The sequence below is a fragment of the Amblyomma mixtum genome, chromosome 3 (assembly GCF_055824585.1).
Source record: "Amblyomma mixtum isolate Tamu chromosome 3, ASM5582458v1, whole genome shotgun sequence".
NCBI classification, from domain to species: Eukaryota; Metazoa; Arthropoda; class Arachnida; order Ixodida; family Ixodidae; genus Amblyomma; species Amblyomma mixtum.
In genome coordinates, this window is record NC_143014.1 from 96,402,213 (window position 1) to 96,416,827 (window position 14,615).

At 44.0% G+C, this 14,615-nt stretch overlaps 1 protein-coding gene across 2 annotated transcripts in view; it reads left to right on the plus strand.

Annotated features, from left to right (window-relative positions):
• The first annotated feature begins 4,654 nt into the window (after nucleotides 1-4,654).
• The window catches only part of LOC149351053 (protein O-glucosyltransferase 2-like), a 31,223-nt gene continuing 21,262 nt past the window's right edge, over nucleotides 4,655-14,615 (plus strand). The window contains exons 1-5 of one of the 2 annotated variants that reach the window (XM_089580238.1): nucleotides 4,655-5,132; nucleotides 5,230-5,429; nucleotides 7,956-8,164; nucleotides 11,974-12,051; nucleotides 12,232-12,404. In XM_089580238.1, the coding sequence (XP_089436364.1) occupies nucleotides 4,858-5,132; nucleotides 5,230-5,429; nucleotides 7,956-8,164; nucleotides 11,974-12,051; nucleotides 12,232-12,404 (935 nt within the window). In that variant the 5' untranslated portion in view covers nucleotides 4,655-4,857. The remainder of the gene's footprint in view (nucleotides 5,133-5,229; nucleotides 5,430-7,955; nucleotides 8,165-11,973; nucleotides 12,052-12,231; nucleotides 12,405-14,615) is intronic. The other variant, XM_089580237.1, reaches the window with a different exon arrangement.

Genomic DNA, 14,615 nt, shown 5'->3' on the forward strand with positions numbered 1-14,615 from the left:
GTTTGCATAATGCATTAGTGAATTTACTGCCAGGAGCACAAGTTTGGATGTATATATTAGGAGCTACCCCAAATCTATATTTCTTTCACTTTTTTTTCAATATTTCAATATTTTTTTCAAGAAAATGAAACGAAGATGCAAGAATAAAAAGCCTTACGATGGCTCGGAGAGCAGCTACGGAGCTCATGTGAAGGTTTAACGCACAATATCGTCTTTCAAGAACAAGAAAAGTAAGAAAAGTACAAGAAACTACTGACATTTAATTAAAGGGGCCGCGAAACACATTCTCAGTGCACTGTTTTGTCTGTTGGTTGCATAGAATGAGTTATAGTGATGCCATTAGCACTGGCCGTACCGCATATATTCCAGTTTTTAATATTTTAATTAGCTCGCAAAAACAAATGCATGGCGCTGATGGTATCACCACACACTGGCGGTTTTCAGCAGTGAACGTGACATCATCGGGCGGGAGCTTGGTGATTGGACAAACTGTAAATATACTGCAAGGCACCGCCGGTGAGTTAGAAACCATGCTGCAGGAAGGCATTGACACGGTGCAGCAATATGCGGGCACGCGGGGCCTAGCATGCTCCACAGAAAAGTCTGAATATATAGTGCTCCGGCCAATACGCACAGGCAAAACCAAACGCGGACAACCCTGTAATCTAAACCTAAAGTTAGAAGATGAAGAATTTAAAGAGATTGGCACTATCCGCATCCTAGGAATGTTAGGTATTTCAAGGCAATGGTCACAATGGCGACATGATCCAAAAGTTGGACAGCGTCACGCACCAAACATCTCGCCTCATCAAACGGATATCTAACAAGCACTCTGGGATGAAAGAACATGAATTGATTAGACTCGTACAGGCCTTCGTCACCAGCCGCATCAACTACGTGGCCTCGTACATGAAGCCTTAAGCCATGGAACGCGACAATTATCAGAGGAGCATACGAGACATCTCTAGGACTCCCCATCAGCACCTCTACCAAGAAACTAATGGCTTTAGGCATCCACAACACAGTGGAAGAACTTATTGAGGGCAACCTCTACTCGCAATATACGCGTCTAACCACTACTACAACGGGATGGTACATCCTCGCTGCCATAGGAATACATCACAAGAACACAACGCATCCAAAAACAAGCCTCCCTAAGGAAATTAGAAAGAAACTCCCGGTCCCTCCCCTGCCGAAAAGCATGCACCCCGAATACCACGAAGCACGCCGCCAAGACTGCTGCAAACACCTGCACGAACGCTACCACAAAGACCCTGGAGCGGTGTACATGGACGCAGCCGACCATGCCGTAAAACGGGCCATGACTGCAGTCGTCACGGATGTACAGGGGGTCCTTCTCAGTGGCGGCACGATCAATACCAATAATACAGAAACTGCGGAAGAGGCGGCCATAGCCTTAGCCCTCACCCTACCTCAAACCACTATCATCTCGGACTCCAAACGAGCCGTTCAAAATTACGCCTGGGGTCGAGTGACACCCCACGCGGCCAGAATCCTTTGAGACCTCACCCTCTCACACACGGTCAGCATCATCTGGGCACCCGCTCATTCCTCCCTTCCAGGCAACGAATCCGCCCACAACACCGCCTGAGAGCTAGCGTACCGGGCAAAGGGAGCAACATTGAAAAAAAATTCAGGGGGCACTTTGGCTCTCTAAAGTGCTGCAAGGCAAAAGCGTTTCCTGGCGCACTGTTTGTTTTTATTTACTTTTTTATTTTTCATATTTTTTTTTATTTTTGCTCCTTTTTTGTTTTATTGTTTTTATTTTCATATCCTATTTTATTTTGTTTTTATTTTTGCTTATTTTCTTATTTTTTTTTCCTTTTCTTGCCTTTATTCCTTTTATTTTATTTATGAAACCTAAGCATTCACTAGATGCGCCTTTATTCATGCTGGAACCTTGAGCCTTCGTGGCGGAGTGGTAGCGTCTCCTCTTCAAATGCCAAAGGCCCTGGTTCGATTCCCACCCTCGGCGCAGTTTTTCAAGCAGTGACGCCGAAAGGCGGACAGATCTGTCGACACGGCTGCCGACGCGTCTGCTAACGACAGTATGAGGCATTAAACGCTTTCGCCTTAAAATTCAGGGGGCACTTTGACTGTCTAAAGTGCGTAGAGGCGAAAGCGTTTTCCGCACCATTTTGCCTATGTGACACTGGTGACGTCACACAATTGATGACGAAGTAATGACTAATTACTGATTGATGACTAAATACTAATTAACTACTTATTAATGACGCTTAAGCTTCGCGACAGCGTGTTGTAGCGCTGCCAGGCAGTCCACTGAACGCAACGCTTTTTGAGGAAAGGAAATGGCGCAGCTTTGTCATCTCGGTGGACACCCGCACCGTACAGGAAGGGAGGTGGTGGTGGTGGTGAAAACATTTATTAAATCATAGGGAGAGGTGTTGGGGGTCGTGACTTGAAGGGTCACGCCCTTAAAACCACTAGGTGGGATGCTACCCCATTGGCGTTTGCCGCAGCCCGGGCGCGCCGCGTTAAGGCCCTTTGGGCCTCGAGGGTGCAGCAACCGGACAGGGTCGCCTCCCAGTCCTCTCGGGTGGGGTTTGGGATAGGGGGTAGGGATGGGTTCTGCTGGCAGGCCCACACCATATGTGGTATAAGTGTCAGACACCTCCCCACAGTGTGAGCACCGCCCGTCGAATTGAGGACAAACCAAGTGGCGCTGCCGGAGCCCGGGCCCCGACGCAGCAACAACACACTCAGGTGAGCAGCTGGGCAGGGGTTGCTTCCTCTCCTCCCTTCCCTCCCTCCCCCTCGCCCACTTCCCCCTCCTCGGCTTACGGCGTAGATGTCGAAAGCCGCAGACAAAATGAGCAGCTTAGAGCACAGATCGGGCAACTGCTCGCCAAAATTCAAAATCAGGAAGGGAGGAACGCCACCACCCGTTTGGCGCGATGCCTTGCCCTTTGAACGCAACGCTTTTTGAGGAACGGAAATGCCCTCTCGGTGGACACCCGAACCGCACCGTACAGGAAGGGAGGAAGTGGGAGTGAAAGAAGAAAGAGAGAGAGGGGCCGTAACGAAGAAACTGAATATTGTATTTGAGGAAAGGAAATTACGCAGTAACTGTCTCGCATATCTCGGTGGACACCTGTCAAAACGCGGACACATCTGCCGACACGGCTACTAACGACAGTATGAGGCATTAAAGGCGTTCGCCTTAATATGAAGCTGTGGGAGGCACTATTTTTTGAAGACGCTATTTCAACTGGTTTTTTAATAGTCACAGAAAACTTAGTTTAGCCAAACTAAGTTTTCAGCAAACTAAGTTTTCTGTGACCATTAAAAAACCAGTTGAAAGAGCGTCTTCAAACCTCCCGAATCCTCCTCCTTTGCTGAATCTTCACGGCCAACATACGAGATGGCGCCAACAGTGCGATAGGGAGCCTGGATTGCTGACAGAACAGCTTGATTTTCTTCGCCGTCGCCGCAAACGCTGCGAATATGCGACTTTTTTTTTATCGATTCAGGCAAGTAACCAGAATAGATTTTGGATGAAACAATTCTGCCGATCGAATCCCATTTCTGTGCGAAATTTGAGCTCGAACAATGCGCCCGTTTAGCTGGGAGAAGCATTCTACGGCGCGCAACTGTTGCTGCGAAGCCTTTCGGTTTTGGTTCTCTGTAGCCGCAGACGATAGGGATTTCTAAATAGTTCTGACCGAATCAGGCAAGTATCCCACCTAAATGTAGTACAGAACAAAACTGACCACCAAATGCAACCTCTGTGCGAAATTTGAGCCCGAACAAACGTGTGGTTAGACCGAGAGAATTTTTTTTAAATTTTCTATGATTTACGCAACGGTCGGCACATCTGCAAAATATACAGAGAATTCCGTTTTTATGTGCGGGAATTTAAAAAATTCCTGTGAGCAAACTACTGGCCTAATCGAGAGCAAACTTCGCTCACGGGGTAGCATATTATGGTCTACGTTATTTGAGATGTAATTAAACGTCGGTACTTGCCTGCATTTCCTGAAATTAAGAAGAAACTGCGGTCAACTGCGAGTAAAGCTGTCGCAGACGAGAGCTATACGCGAGCCGAGCAGCTAGTTTGACAGGGCGCGCCATCTGCCGGAAGACGAGGCAAACGACGTCCCGGCTCGTCTGCTCGTCGAATGTCGGCTTCCGACAGATGGCGCGCCCTGTCAAACCAGCTGCTCGGCTCGCGTATAGCTCTCGTCTGCGACAGCTTTACTCGCAGTTGACAGCAGTTTCTTCTTAATTTCAGGAAATGCAGGCAAGTACCGACGTTTAATTACATCTCAAATAACGTAGACCGTAATATGCTACCCCGTGAGCGAAGTTTGCCCTCGATTAGGCCAGTAGTTTGCTCACAGGAATTTTTTAAATTCCCGCACATAAAAACGGAATTCTCTGTACATTGCATGCATCCACGATAAGGTCTCTAAATTACTATGGCAAAAGAAAAATTTAAAAAATGAACACGATGCGGACGTACTGTGAACAGGTAGACTCGCAACCGTCGGACAGGCAGTGATCAGTACGCAAAAAAAAAAAAAAAATGAAGGATTGTAAAAAAAATGCCGGTCTGCGTCTTCGTGTGGAGCCAGGGAAAGGGAAAGGCGGTGTCAGTCACGAGGTGCCGGGAGAGAGAGATGGAGAGAGAGCGTGTAGCCGGGCGGCTAAGCGCACATGCAAATACGCGTAAGAGAATCCTTGCAGAAGTGCGTATGTGATGAAGGCGATAATGCCGTCGTGGCTGCCTTGATAAACCCGTCCAGGCGGAGCCCTCCGCTGGAGCGGTGCATGAGGATGGTGCTCCCAGGAGTGTCATGATTTGATTGAACGAACATGGGCAAGAGGCACGATTCGCGCTTTCGCGACGTGACGTTTCTGCACTGCAGAATGCTGCTTGTGGGGCAGGTTTGCACTGCAGTACTGCTGGTAGCTGTAGTCGCTGCCCAGGACCAATGTCGCCTACAAGCCGCATGCGGCGAGAGGAATGGTGCGAGTAGTCGGTCAGAACCCAAAGTGTCGGCCCGTGTGTATGGCCCGGGCCTCCGAGGGTGCTTCAATCTGCCAACAAGATACTTCTTCGTGCACGTTGTCGATGCTAGTGGCAAGAAGTAAGCAGTCTGCAACATGCTAGTGGTTTGTATAGTAAATGTGGTTAATCGGTAAGGGAAGAAGATGAGCGAACCGTCGGATGCATTCTTATTGCAGTTTTACGGCAGCGTCGTCGAGGGATCTGACTGTGACCATCACGGGAACCCAAGGCGTGTGCAGCATTTGGACCCAGGTACTGAGTCGAGGAGATGGGCTTTTTATTGTCCGCTACAAACTTTTCAAAACTTGCCCTGAAGCCAAATTAGAGGTCAAATTCAATGGATCTCCGCTCATGGAATCGCCTGTCCTGCTTAAAGGTATCACTTATTTGCTGCCGTGTTATTTTGCGCGTCTGCAACGTGCTTTTACGTTTTCTGTCATCTCTAAAAACTTCTGCCAAATACATTTTTTATATTTACTGTAACTGGTATTACTTTTGAAAGCCTGGATTCCGGTATTGTTTGCTGAATAAATTAGGGGATAAAGCCTTTGTCATCCTGCCACAGCGTTGAAGGATGTGGTGAACAATGCTGCTAATGGGGATTCTATTCCACAACATTCAGGAAACATGTTTCACGAAAATAATTCACAACCTGCATTACTGGAAGGCCACATTTTTGGTATCCTTTCAGTTTGCATTGCCAGCGTATTGTTATTGATGCAGCCGACATTTACCTCATAATGGCCACGATGTAGTGCTGACATTATATCTTTTTCTGTTTTATGCACTATGTCAGTCACTGTTATGTGCGGGCTGTCAGGCACCACGCAGCATGGGATGTGACCTACAGGCATCTCCCGCTTTTTTTCCATAGTTGCATATCTTTGTGCAAACCTATTTAATTGCAGACTTAACACCTTCATCGGAAAAAAAAAAAGTATGAAAGCAAGGACAGAGCATGTTTTAAACACAGTTGTTGTATAAACGCTCGTCGTCTAATAAAACTTATTGATAGTACAGCTCACTCATCCTGTTCTCACACTACGTACGTGTTCATATTTTTACGCTCCTACGCGTTTCCTAATTACAGTGATGAAACTCTGTCTGCTATTGTCGCAGTGAATAACTTATTTGAGTGCTTGTTCTGCTGTCATTGTGTCCCTGTAAGTGTTGTGCTACCTTTCATTTAAAGCATGTGCATGGAAACTTTTCCATGTGTGTTGTTTCAATGAAATAACTTCTTATTTGAGTGTTTGTTGTACTGTCTTTGTGTCCCTGTAAGTGTTGTGCTACCTTTCATTTAAAGCACGTGCATGGAAACTTTTCCATGTGTGTCGTTTCAATGAAAGACACACTGAAACTGTTAGAATGTACTGGTAACTTCTAATAGATTGCTTCACAGTATTATTGGCAGTTTACCATATTTTGGTGAGCAAATCTTGATTGAGGCAAAATGCAAAAATGCGCATGCACTGTGCTATGTCAGCGCATATTAAAGAACCTCAAGTGAATTAATCTGGAGCCCTCCGCTATGGCATCTCTCACAGCCCATGTGCATCTTTTGGATGTTAGAACACCGCATAACACACCATACCTTTCTTGCTTGTAGTCAGTCAACAGTGCCTTTGAAGTAACAGTAAACAAAGGAAACCAAAAGCTATAATTAGTTAAAAATTAATATGTGCTGCATTGTTTTTAGTCTCTGCTGATTTTGTATGAATTGTAATATAGGAAACCCACTTTGGGCAGCAGATTTTTTATTGGTTTGGTTTATTGGGGTTTAACGTCCCAAAGCGACTCAGGCTATAAGGGACACCGTAGTGAAGGGCTCCGGAAATTTCGACCACCTGGGGTTCTTTATCGTGCACTGACATCGCACAGAACACGGGCCTCTAGAATTGCGCCTCCATCGAAATTTGACCACCGCGGCCGGGATCGAACCCGCATCTTTCGGGTCAGCAGCCAAGTGCCATAACCACTGAGCCACCACGGCGCCGCAGATTTTTGAGTAAAGAAGTAATGTTCAAAGTTATGAGGTGTGGAAAGAAAAATTACTGCTCGAGTCCAAATACGTCACTTTTCAGCCTGATGTCTAAGGTGATTCTAAATTTTAGAGAAGAATATCACTGGACTATTCCTCTGTTTGTGTTAGTTTTTTTTTTTTACATTTAGAAGTGCCTTTGTGTCTTTCTTTTTTTCTGGGAAGAACTTTGTTGTGGGAAGATCACAATTCCCCCCCCCCCCCCCCCCCCTTTTTTTTTAAGAAAACCCCATTAAAGCACAGTGCAAATACGACTACCCCTCCTCACAACTGCGCCGCCGCGGTGGCTCAGTGGCTATGGTGCTCGGCTGCTGGCCCGAAAGACGCGGGTTCGATCCCAGCCGCGGCGGCTGAATTTCTTTGGAGGAGAAATTCGAGGCCCGTGTACTGTGCGACGTCAGTGCACGTTAAAGAACCCCAGGTGGTCGAAATTTCCGGAGCCCTCCACTACGGCGTCTCTCATAGCCTTAGTCGCTTTGGGACGTTAAACCCCATAAACCAAACCAAACCAAACCCTCCTCACAACTGTCTCCTTGAGGAGTCCATAAGTCCGCCCATGTCATTGCCACAAGAAGCTATGAGAACTCAGCAACGCTTTCGCTTGCAAACCGTGCGCAAGACAAAGTAAGCTACTTGCTCTGTAGAAAACTAGTTTATTTGTTGAGACATCATGTTTCTTTATTTTTTGAAATCTCCATCTTTATGAAATTCATGTTTTTCCTTATGCTTTGATATTCCGTGTAGACTTGGTAATGCTAGGTTTCAACAGTTTTTTTTTTTATCTTTCTGGTGTTCACAGTCACTGTCTGAGTCAGCGTGACAATGAGCTAAACTGATATACATTCACCTGTTCATTTTTAGGCCCCTTATACAATGATGCCTGCTGTTGTCCTGTTCCCTTTGAAGACTGGCTTTTGCAAACGGAATGCCCCGCTGTGGATCCTCAGATTAGTAAAGATTTGTCACAGTTTGAAGAAATAGACATGAGGAAGATGCTTCGTGAGGCTCTTCGTCGGTTTGACCGCCCGGGCTCTGTTAGCTTTTGTCATTACGCTGTTATCAAAAATAAGGTCAGTGCGGTTCTTTTGTGCACCTAGCCAATTATGTGCATGACCTCACGTGGCACTGATGTGTTGTGTAAAGCATGTTGCAGCAGCTTATAGAATATGTGTGCACGTATGTGTAATACTTAAAATATGCTGAATTTTACTTCACATTTTCTACTGGCAGTGAGTTTCAGTTATATGACTGCAGCTTTCATACTGATGAGTGCACCTCGATAATCTGCTTTTTCTTTCGAGATATATGCCTCGGTAATGTTTCTGTGAAGTTGAACAATTCCCAGCCTGCCTGCCCTCAAAGTAAATTGCATGGTTAGGACTCTTGAGAAAATTCAGATTTGTCAGCGCAGCCAAACAGTGAGCAAAGCCTCAGACGCTGCTATGTAAAAATAGCACTGTAGTGGAGCATGGTCAAGTGCACTGGTGTACTGATAGGCAGCTATGCTATTGCCTTGAGGTATGCCATTCAGTTGTTTCCAACTTTTAAAGAAGTATAGATACCCAACTTTTGGGTGCATGTTTTTTCTTTGTGCGTAAGGCATTATCATACATGGATTACCACGTGGTATTCTCCTATGACCGCTAAATAATTTATAATCTAATTTCTTTCTCGTGCTGTTTTGGTTTGTTTCAACAGCTGAACAATGACTGACGTCAAAAGTGGGGTTATAGGTCACGTGAAGCATGAAAAAACTGCAATATAATAGCTGCTTCTACATTCGTTGTCATTTCGCTCTCGAGGAAGGCTGCCTTCAGCACTGTAGTGAACTAAAATGGTGAAGCAGTGATTATATCGCAGTTTATCCATGCCTCACTTGACTTATAGCCACGCTTTGACGTCACAGCCATCGTTTAGCTGTTGAAACTGAAACCGAAGCAGTGTGACAGAAAAATTCAATTATAAATTATTTAGCAGTCATAGGCGAATACCACATGGTGATTCATGCACAGTAGTATCTTCCACATCATTGTAGAGAAGAAAACATGCCACTAATATAAGGTGTCTATACTCCTTTATTACCGTATTTACCGGTGTATAAGACGCGGCTTTTTTAAAAAAATCTTGCTGGTGTGTCCTATACAAGGGTGCGTCTTATACGTGAATTTCTCGTGTTTTATTTGCGAGTTCAGAAATTACTCAGATTCATGTTCAAGCTTTTTTCACCGAAAAAATATCACAACCAATAACGCGGTTGTAACATCGTTAATACTTCAATACGGGGACCGCCGTGCACAACTTTTTTAGGTGAGCTTTATTATGAAACGGCGGGGATGACGATTTCTGGGATCATAAACACGCAGCCGTTTCGGAGGCCCCAAGCAAAAGTAATGTGAAATGCCAAAAGATGGCGACAATCGGGTTTCCCGCCATTGTCAAAACGAGCCAAGACAAGCCGGCGTGATTCATGCATAGTAGTGTCTTTCGCATCATTGTAGAGAAGAAAACATGCTACTAATGTAAGGTGTCTATACTCCTTTATTACCGTATTTTCCGGTGTATAAGATGCGGCTTTTTAAAAAAAAATCTTGCTGGTGCGTCCTATACAAGGGTGCGTCTTATATGTGAATTTTTCGTTTTTTATTTGCGAGTTCAGAAATTACCCAGGTTCATGTTCAGGCTTTTTTCACCGAAAAAATATTACAACCAATAATGCGGTTGTAACACGGTTAATAGTTCAATGCAGGGACCGCCGTGCACAACCTTTTTAGGTGAACTTTATTATGAAATGGCGGGGATGACGCTTTCTGGGGTCATAAACACGCGGCCGTTTCGGAGGCCCCAAGCAAAAGTAATGTGAAATGCCAAAAGGTGGCGACAATCGCGCTTCTCGCCATTGTCAAGACAAGCCAAGACAAGCTGGCGTTTTTTTTTAGTCACCCTTTGCAACTTTGTATGCTCCGTTTGCGTAGTACATACGTAGTGCTAAGAGAATGTTTCAGCCGCGTTGCCTCCAGAAATGGGCGAACTTTTTGGTAGCGCATCCGAAGATGAAGACTTCGGAAGGTTTTAAGTTAAAATAAAATGTTGTTATGGACATAAGGAGAGTTCTTTCGTTTGTTTTTCTTTTTTTGCTAAAACGTGGGAGGAACTTCTCACAGGTACGGTGCATTTTGCGATCGTCGCACAATCATGTTTAATTAAGCTTCACTCGCCTAACTGGGTAAACTGGGGGGCGTCTTATACACGGGTGCTTCTTATATACCAACTTTTTCAATGACAGCCTGCATATATGGCGGTTGCGTCTTATACAAGAGTGCGTCTTATACACCGGAAAATACGGTAGTAATTTGTGAGTGTGGGATTCCAAAAAAAAAAAAGTTTTGTAGCCACACTGCATGTGTTTTCATTTTCTCAAGCAGATTGTTCTTCACATAAAAATATCGCCTCAAAGTGTGCTGAAAGAGCACCATTGGAAAAACACTTCAGGCTTCAGATCTCCTTAACTGCTTAAAAGTATATAGGTTAGCGATCTTCAGAGTGAACTTCAAACTATGGATAGATTATCTTTAGATTACCTTTTTTATTTTTATTTTTTTTATCTCTTGACTCATTAGTACAAACAACACCAGACACAAAAACCACACATACAGACGGCGCAAACTAGCAGCTGATTTTATTGCACGGGAAATTAATTTTTATATGAACTGTTGTAAAGGTAAAGGAACTGAAAGAACACATCAGAAATGGTCTCGTCAGGGTGTTCAGTTAGCTTCTTTTGGTCAGGAGGGTCTAGGTTTTTCACTTCGCTAAGAAGTAGAATTTCCGCTTCGTCAACATGATTGACAGGTACTTGCGCATGTGTATTTATTTTCTGACACTTTGCAAAAGGCTTAAAACCAATCTTTCTATCTAATCCTGTGACCTAGGATGACAGTGGTGTTATCGAACAATGGCTTGCAGTTGTCGCACCTAGAAAAACGTGTCACAAGGCTGCCTGGCACAGTTAACAAGCCACATAACCTGTGATGCCAGATTAGTTGATCTTGTCCTGTTTGCATGACTGACCCCACATTGAGCAAGCTTTCATAAAGGGAAGCTGAAATGATTTTTGAAAATTCGATGAGATTCAAGCATTCACATGTATGGAGCTTTTAGGTAAAGCCTGCCAAGTATTTTTTTGCTAGCATTTAAAATGTTGATGTAAGCACTGATTAAAGCCGCGACGATCTTCAGGCTTCTCCTCGCTATGTGGGAGAAGTGTGGAGAAGCTCGGTGATGACATCATTGTTGCTGAAACAGATTTATGCTGCCTTTGTCCACATCCTGCCGTGTGTCGTCTGATGGCGCCAGACAACATTTGGTAGGGCTTACTTTCAGTGGCGTATGTTTTTATGTTGGAAATATAGCGCCACTATACATGATGTCATCATTGTGCTGCGGAGGAGCTTTAATACCATTGCGGATTTATTCGGCAATTAAGTCACCATTGAAAATGCTACTACAAAAAGTTTACATGTGCTTTATTTTCAAGTTTCACACACTTCGTCCTTTTTTGCTTATCGATTTATAAAACTTCTTTATTTGCCCATTAAACTTAGCTGTTATTGTTTTGACAGAAATTGAGTGCTATGCCTCACGGGCGAAGTTCATGTTTTCTGTCAGAATAGTGCTCCATTAAAAAATTTGGCAATTGATGCATTCAAAGGCTGGCTGATGGATGGCCATTTTGCTCCTTGAAGCTTCAGCCACTAGCTCTTGCGTATCTTCTTCGTTAGTAGTTAGAGTAGTGCTAAATGAACTGTTTCCATGAGTTCGAGGTATTTACTTTTTTCATGCTGGTTATATTTTGTGGCTGTTAACTTTTCATTTCTTTCAGGTCTACAGAAAATGCTATGGACAACATGTTGGATTCAACATGTTCATGGATCAGATACTGCTGTTTCTTTCTAGAAAGGCAAGTTTATCTTACTTATTTCTTTCTTTTGCTGTAATACATGGAGATGCACAGTTCATTCTAGTCAAGTGTGAATTAAAATTGAGTTTTTTGCTAATTGATTTATACTATTCGACAACATTTCAGTTTTGCATTAATTGGGCAGAAAGTTCAACTAAAGTGGTGTGCAATTTTGTTCAGGTTCTCCTTCCAGATGTTGAAATGCTTGTGAACCTTGGTGATTGGCCACTTGAACGGAAGAGTTACTCAGGAGTTCACATCCCCTTTTTTTCATGGTGTGGCTCAGAAGATAGCACTGATATTGTAATGCCTACCTATGACCTGACAGAGTCATCTCTTGAGATGATGGGCAGGTAAGGTTATATATATTTTTGTAGTTTGAAAGGTGTAGACACCAAAATTTTGGTTGTGTTTTTTGTTTATTGTAGAGACGTATGTACTTTCCACTGCATCATAATGCAAGATTTACCAGTGACCCAATTTTGGATCAATTTTGCACTGTGATGGCCTTAATTTAATCAGTAATATGTTGTAACTGATTGTTCTCTTTTGATTGGCTTTTCTTGAGCATTTTATTGAGGTGATTTAATAAGGTGCATCTTGTGCATGCAAGAAATTCTGGTGAGATGATCAGTGATATGATGACAGTGTTAGTGGTGCTTCGAAGTGTTACAAAAATATACATGCATAAAGTTGGGCATAAAAAAAATTAGGGGGGCACTTTGACGATCTAAAGTGCGCGAGGCGAAAGCCTTTTTGCTCTGATTTGACTGCCTCTGTTGCTGATTGCACGCTGTTTGCGAATGAAAGACTACGCTTCTGTTGCCAATTCTACTGACTTTACTGGCTGAATCATTCTACTGATGCATTTGGCTGAATCATCCTGCTGATGTATCTTCGCTGAATTCCATCGCATGTGGCTCGAGGTGTTTGGAGAATCGGTAGGTGAGCGAGCCACCCAATTGGCCTCTCGTGATTTCCGTTGACGCTCTGCAGCACGAGCACGCTTGGTTGTTGGCGAAACGGGGGAACTCTTGGGAGGCATCCGTCTGGTGCGACTCGAAGGAGAGGTCTGACTCGGTTGGCTGGAATGTCAGCGCTGCACAACGGCGGCACCGCCAAGGCGCCAAGCACATGTGTAGTAGGGAGTGGCGCGTGCGTCGCCAACTACATGGTGCAGCCATAGTGTGGCAGTTATCGCGGACGGATGGACGGACAACTATGAGCCATTAAAGGTGCACTGAAGAGGAATCCGAACTTGTCTTTTTGCCGCGGGAACTCGATCTACACGTTCCGAGCTTTCTTAGAAACTTCGATTTATTGCCCTGTGTGGCCGATTTCCGTAATTAAATCGAATTAATGTCCGGCTCCCGCCTTTTTTTTTTTAATTCTCCCGCGCAGGGTGTCGAACCGGAACCGAACCCTAAACCGGAACCGAACCCGAATTTTTGCCCGGAACCGGAACCGAACCGAACCCATAATTTTTTCGCCATCTTGGAACTGAACCAGAACCGGAACGATTCAAAGGAACCGTTCCGAACCGGTTTGATACCCGGTTCAGCCCCATTTTTTTTGCATCTCGGCATACGTCTTGTTTCTGGACAAAATGAGATGATCTGGCGCATAGATTTAACCACCCGTAGCTGTCTGCGCTGGGAAGTGCGATAATGGTACCTATTATATGTGACAGCAAACTTACAGGAAGTCTGGGGCCTGGGAAGATGCCTAATTGACGCTTTTGTAATGTACTACCGCCAATTCTTTGTACTTCAGGTTTATGTGAAATCTTGAGCTATTATTCCTCCCCTTTTACTTATTTGCGTAAATCTTTAATCAAATTGTTAGCACTGCTCTAACTCAATGAAGGACTATAGACACCAAATTTTTGCTTGCGTGCTTTCTTCTTTCAAACGATGCGTTAGACATTGGTGTACACGGAGCACCGCGTGGTATTTCACAAACACATAATAAATAATTTATATTTGAATTTCTTCATGACCCTGTTTCGGTTTCACCAACATAACGATGGCTGTGACGTGTAGAGGAAATTAGGTCGCGTGAGGTGCAATAAAATGGCAATACAACTGCTAATACGTCGTTCGTTATGATTATAGGTCTTGAAGTCAGCTGATTTAAGTGCTAGAGTGAGTCAAAACAACGCATCAGTGTTTGTATTAGTTTTCCCGTGCCTCACGTGACCTAATGTTGATTTATTTATTTATTTATTTATTTATTTATTTATTTCAGAATACTGCAGGCCACTGCTTGGCCCAAGCAGGAGTGAACTTACATTGTTACGTAACCAAAAGAATAAAATTATTCAATATTAGCAGCACACGGATACCAAAACAATAAACTGATACAATGTTAGCAGCGCACGGATACCAAAAGAATAAAGCCAAAAGAATAAACTTATACAAATTAGCAGCACACGGATACAAAACATACATATAAGCAATATTAGCAGGTAAGTAGACGATTTAACGCATCAGAAAAATTTTCCGAGGAAAAAACAGATTCCGGTACCGAATTCCAATCTTGCACTGTTCTAGGGAAAAAACTGT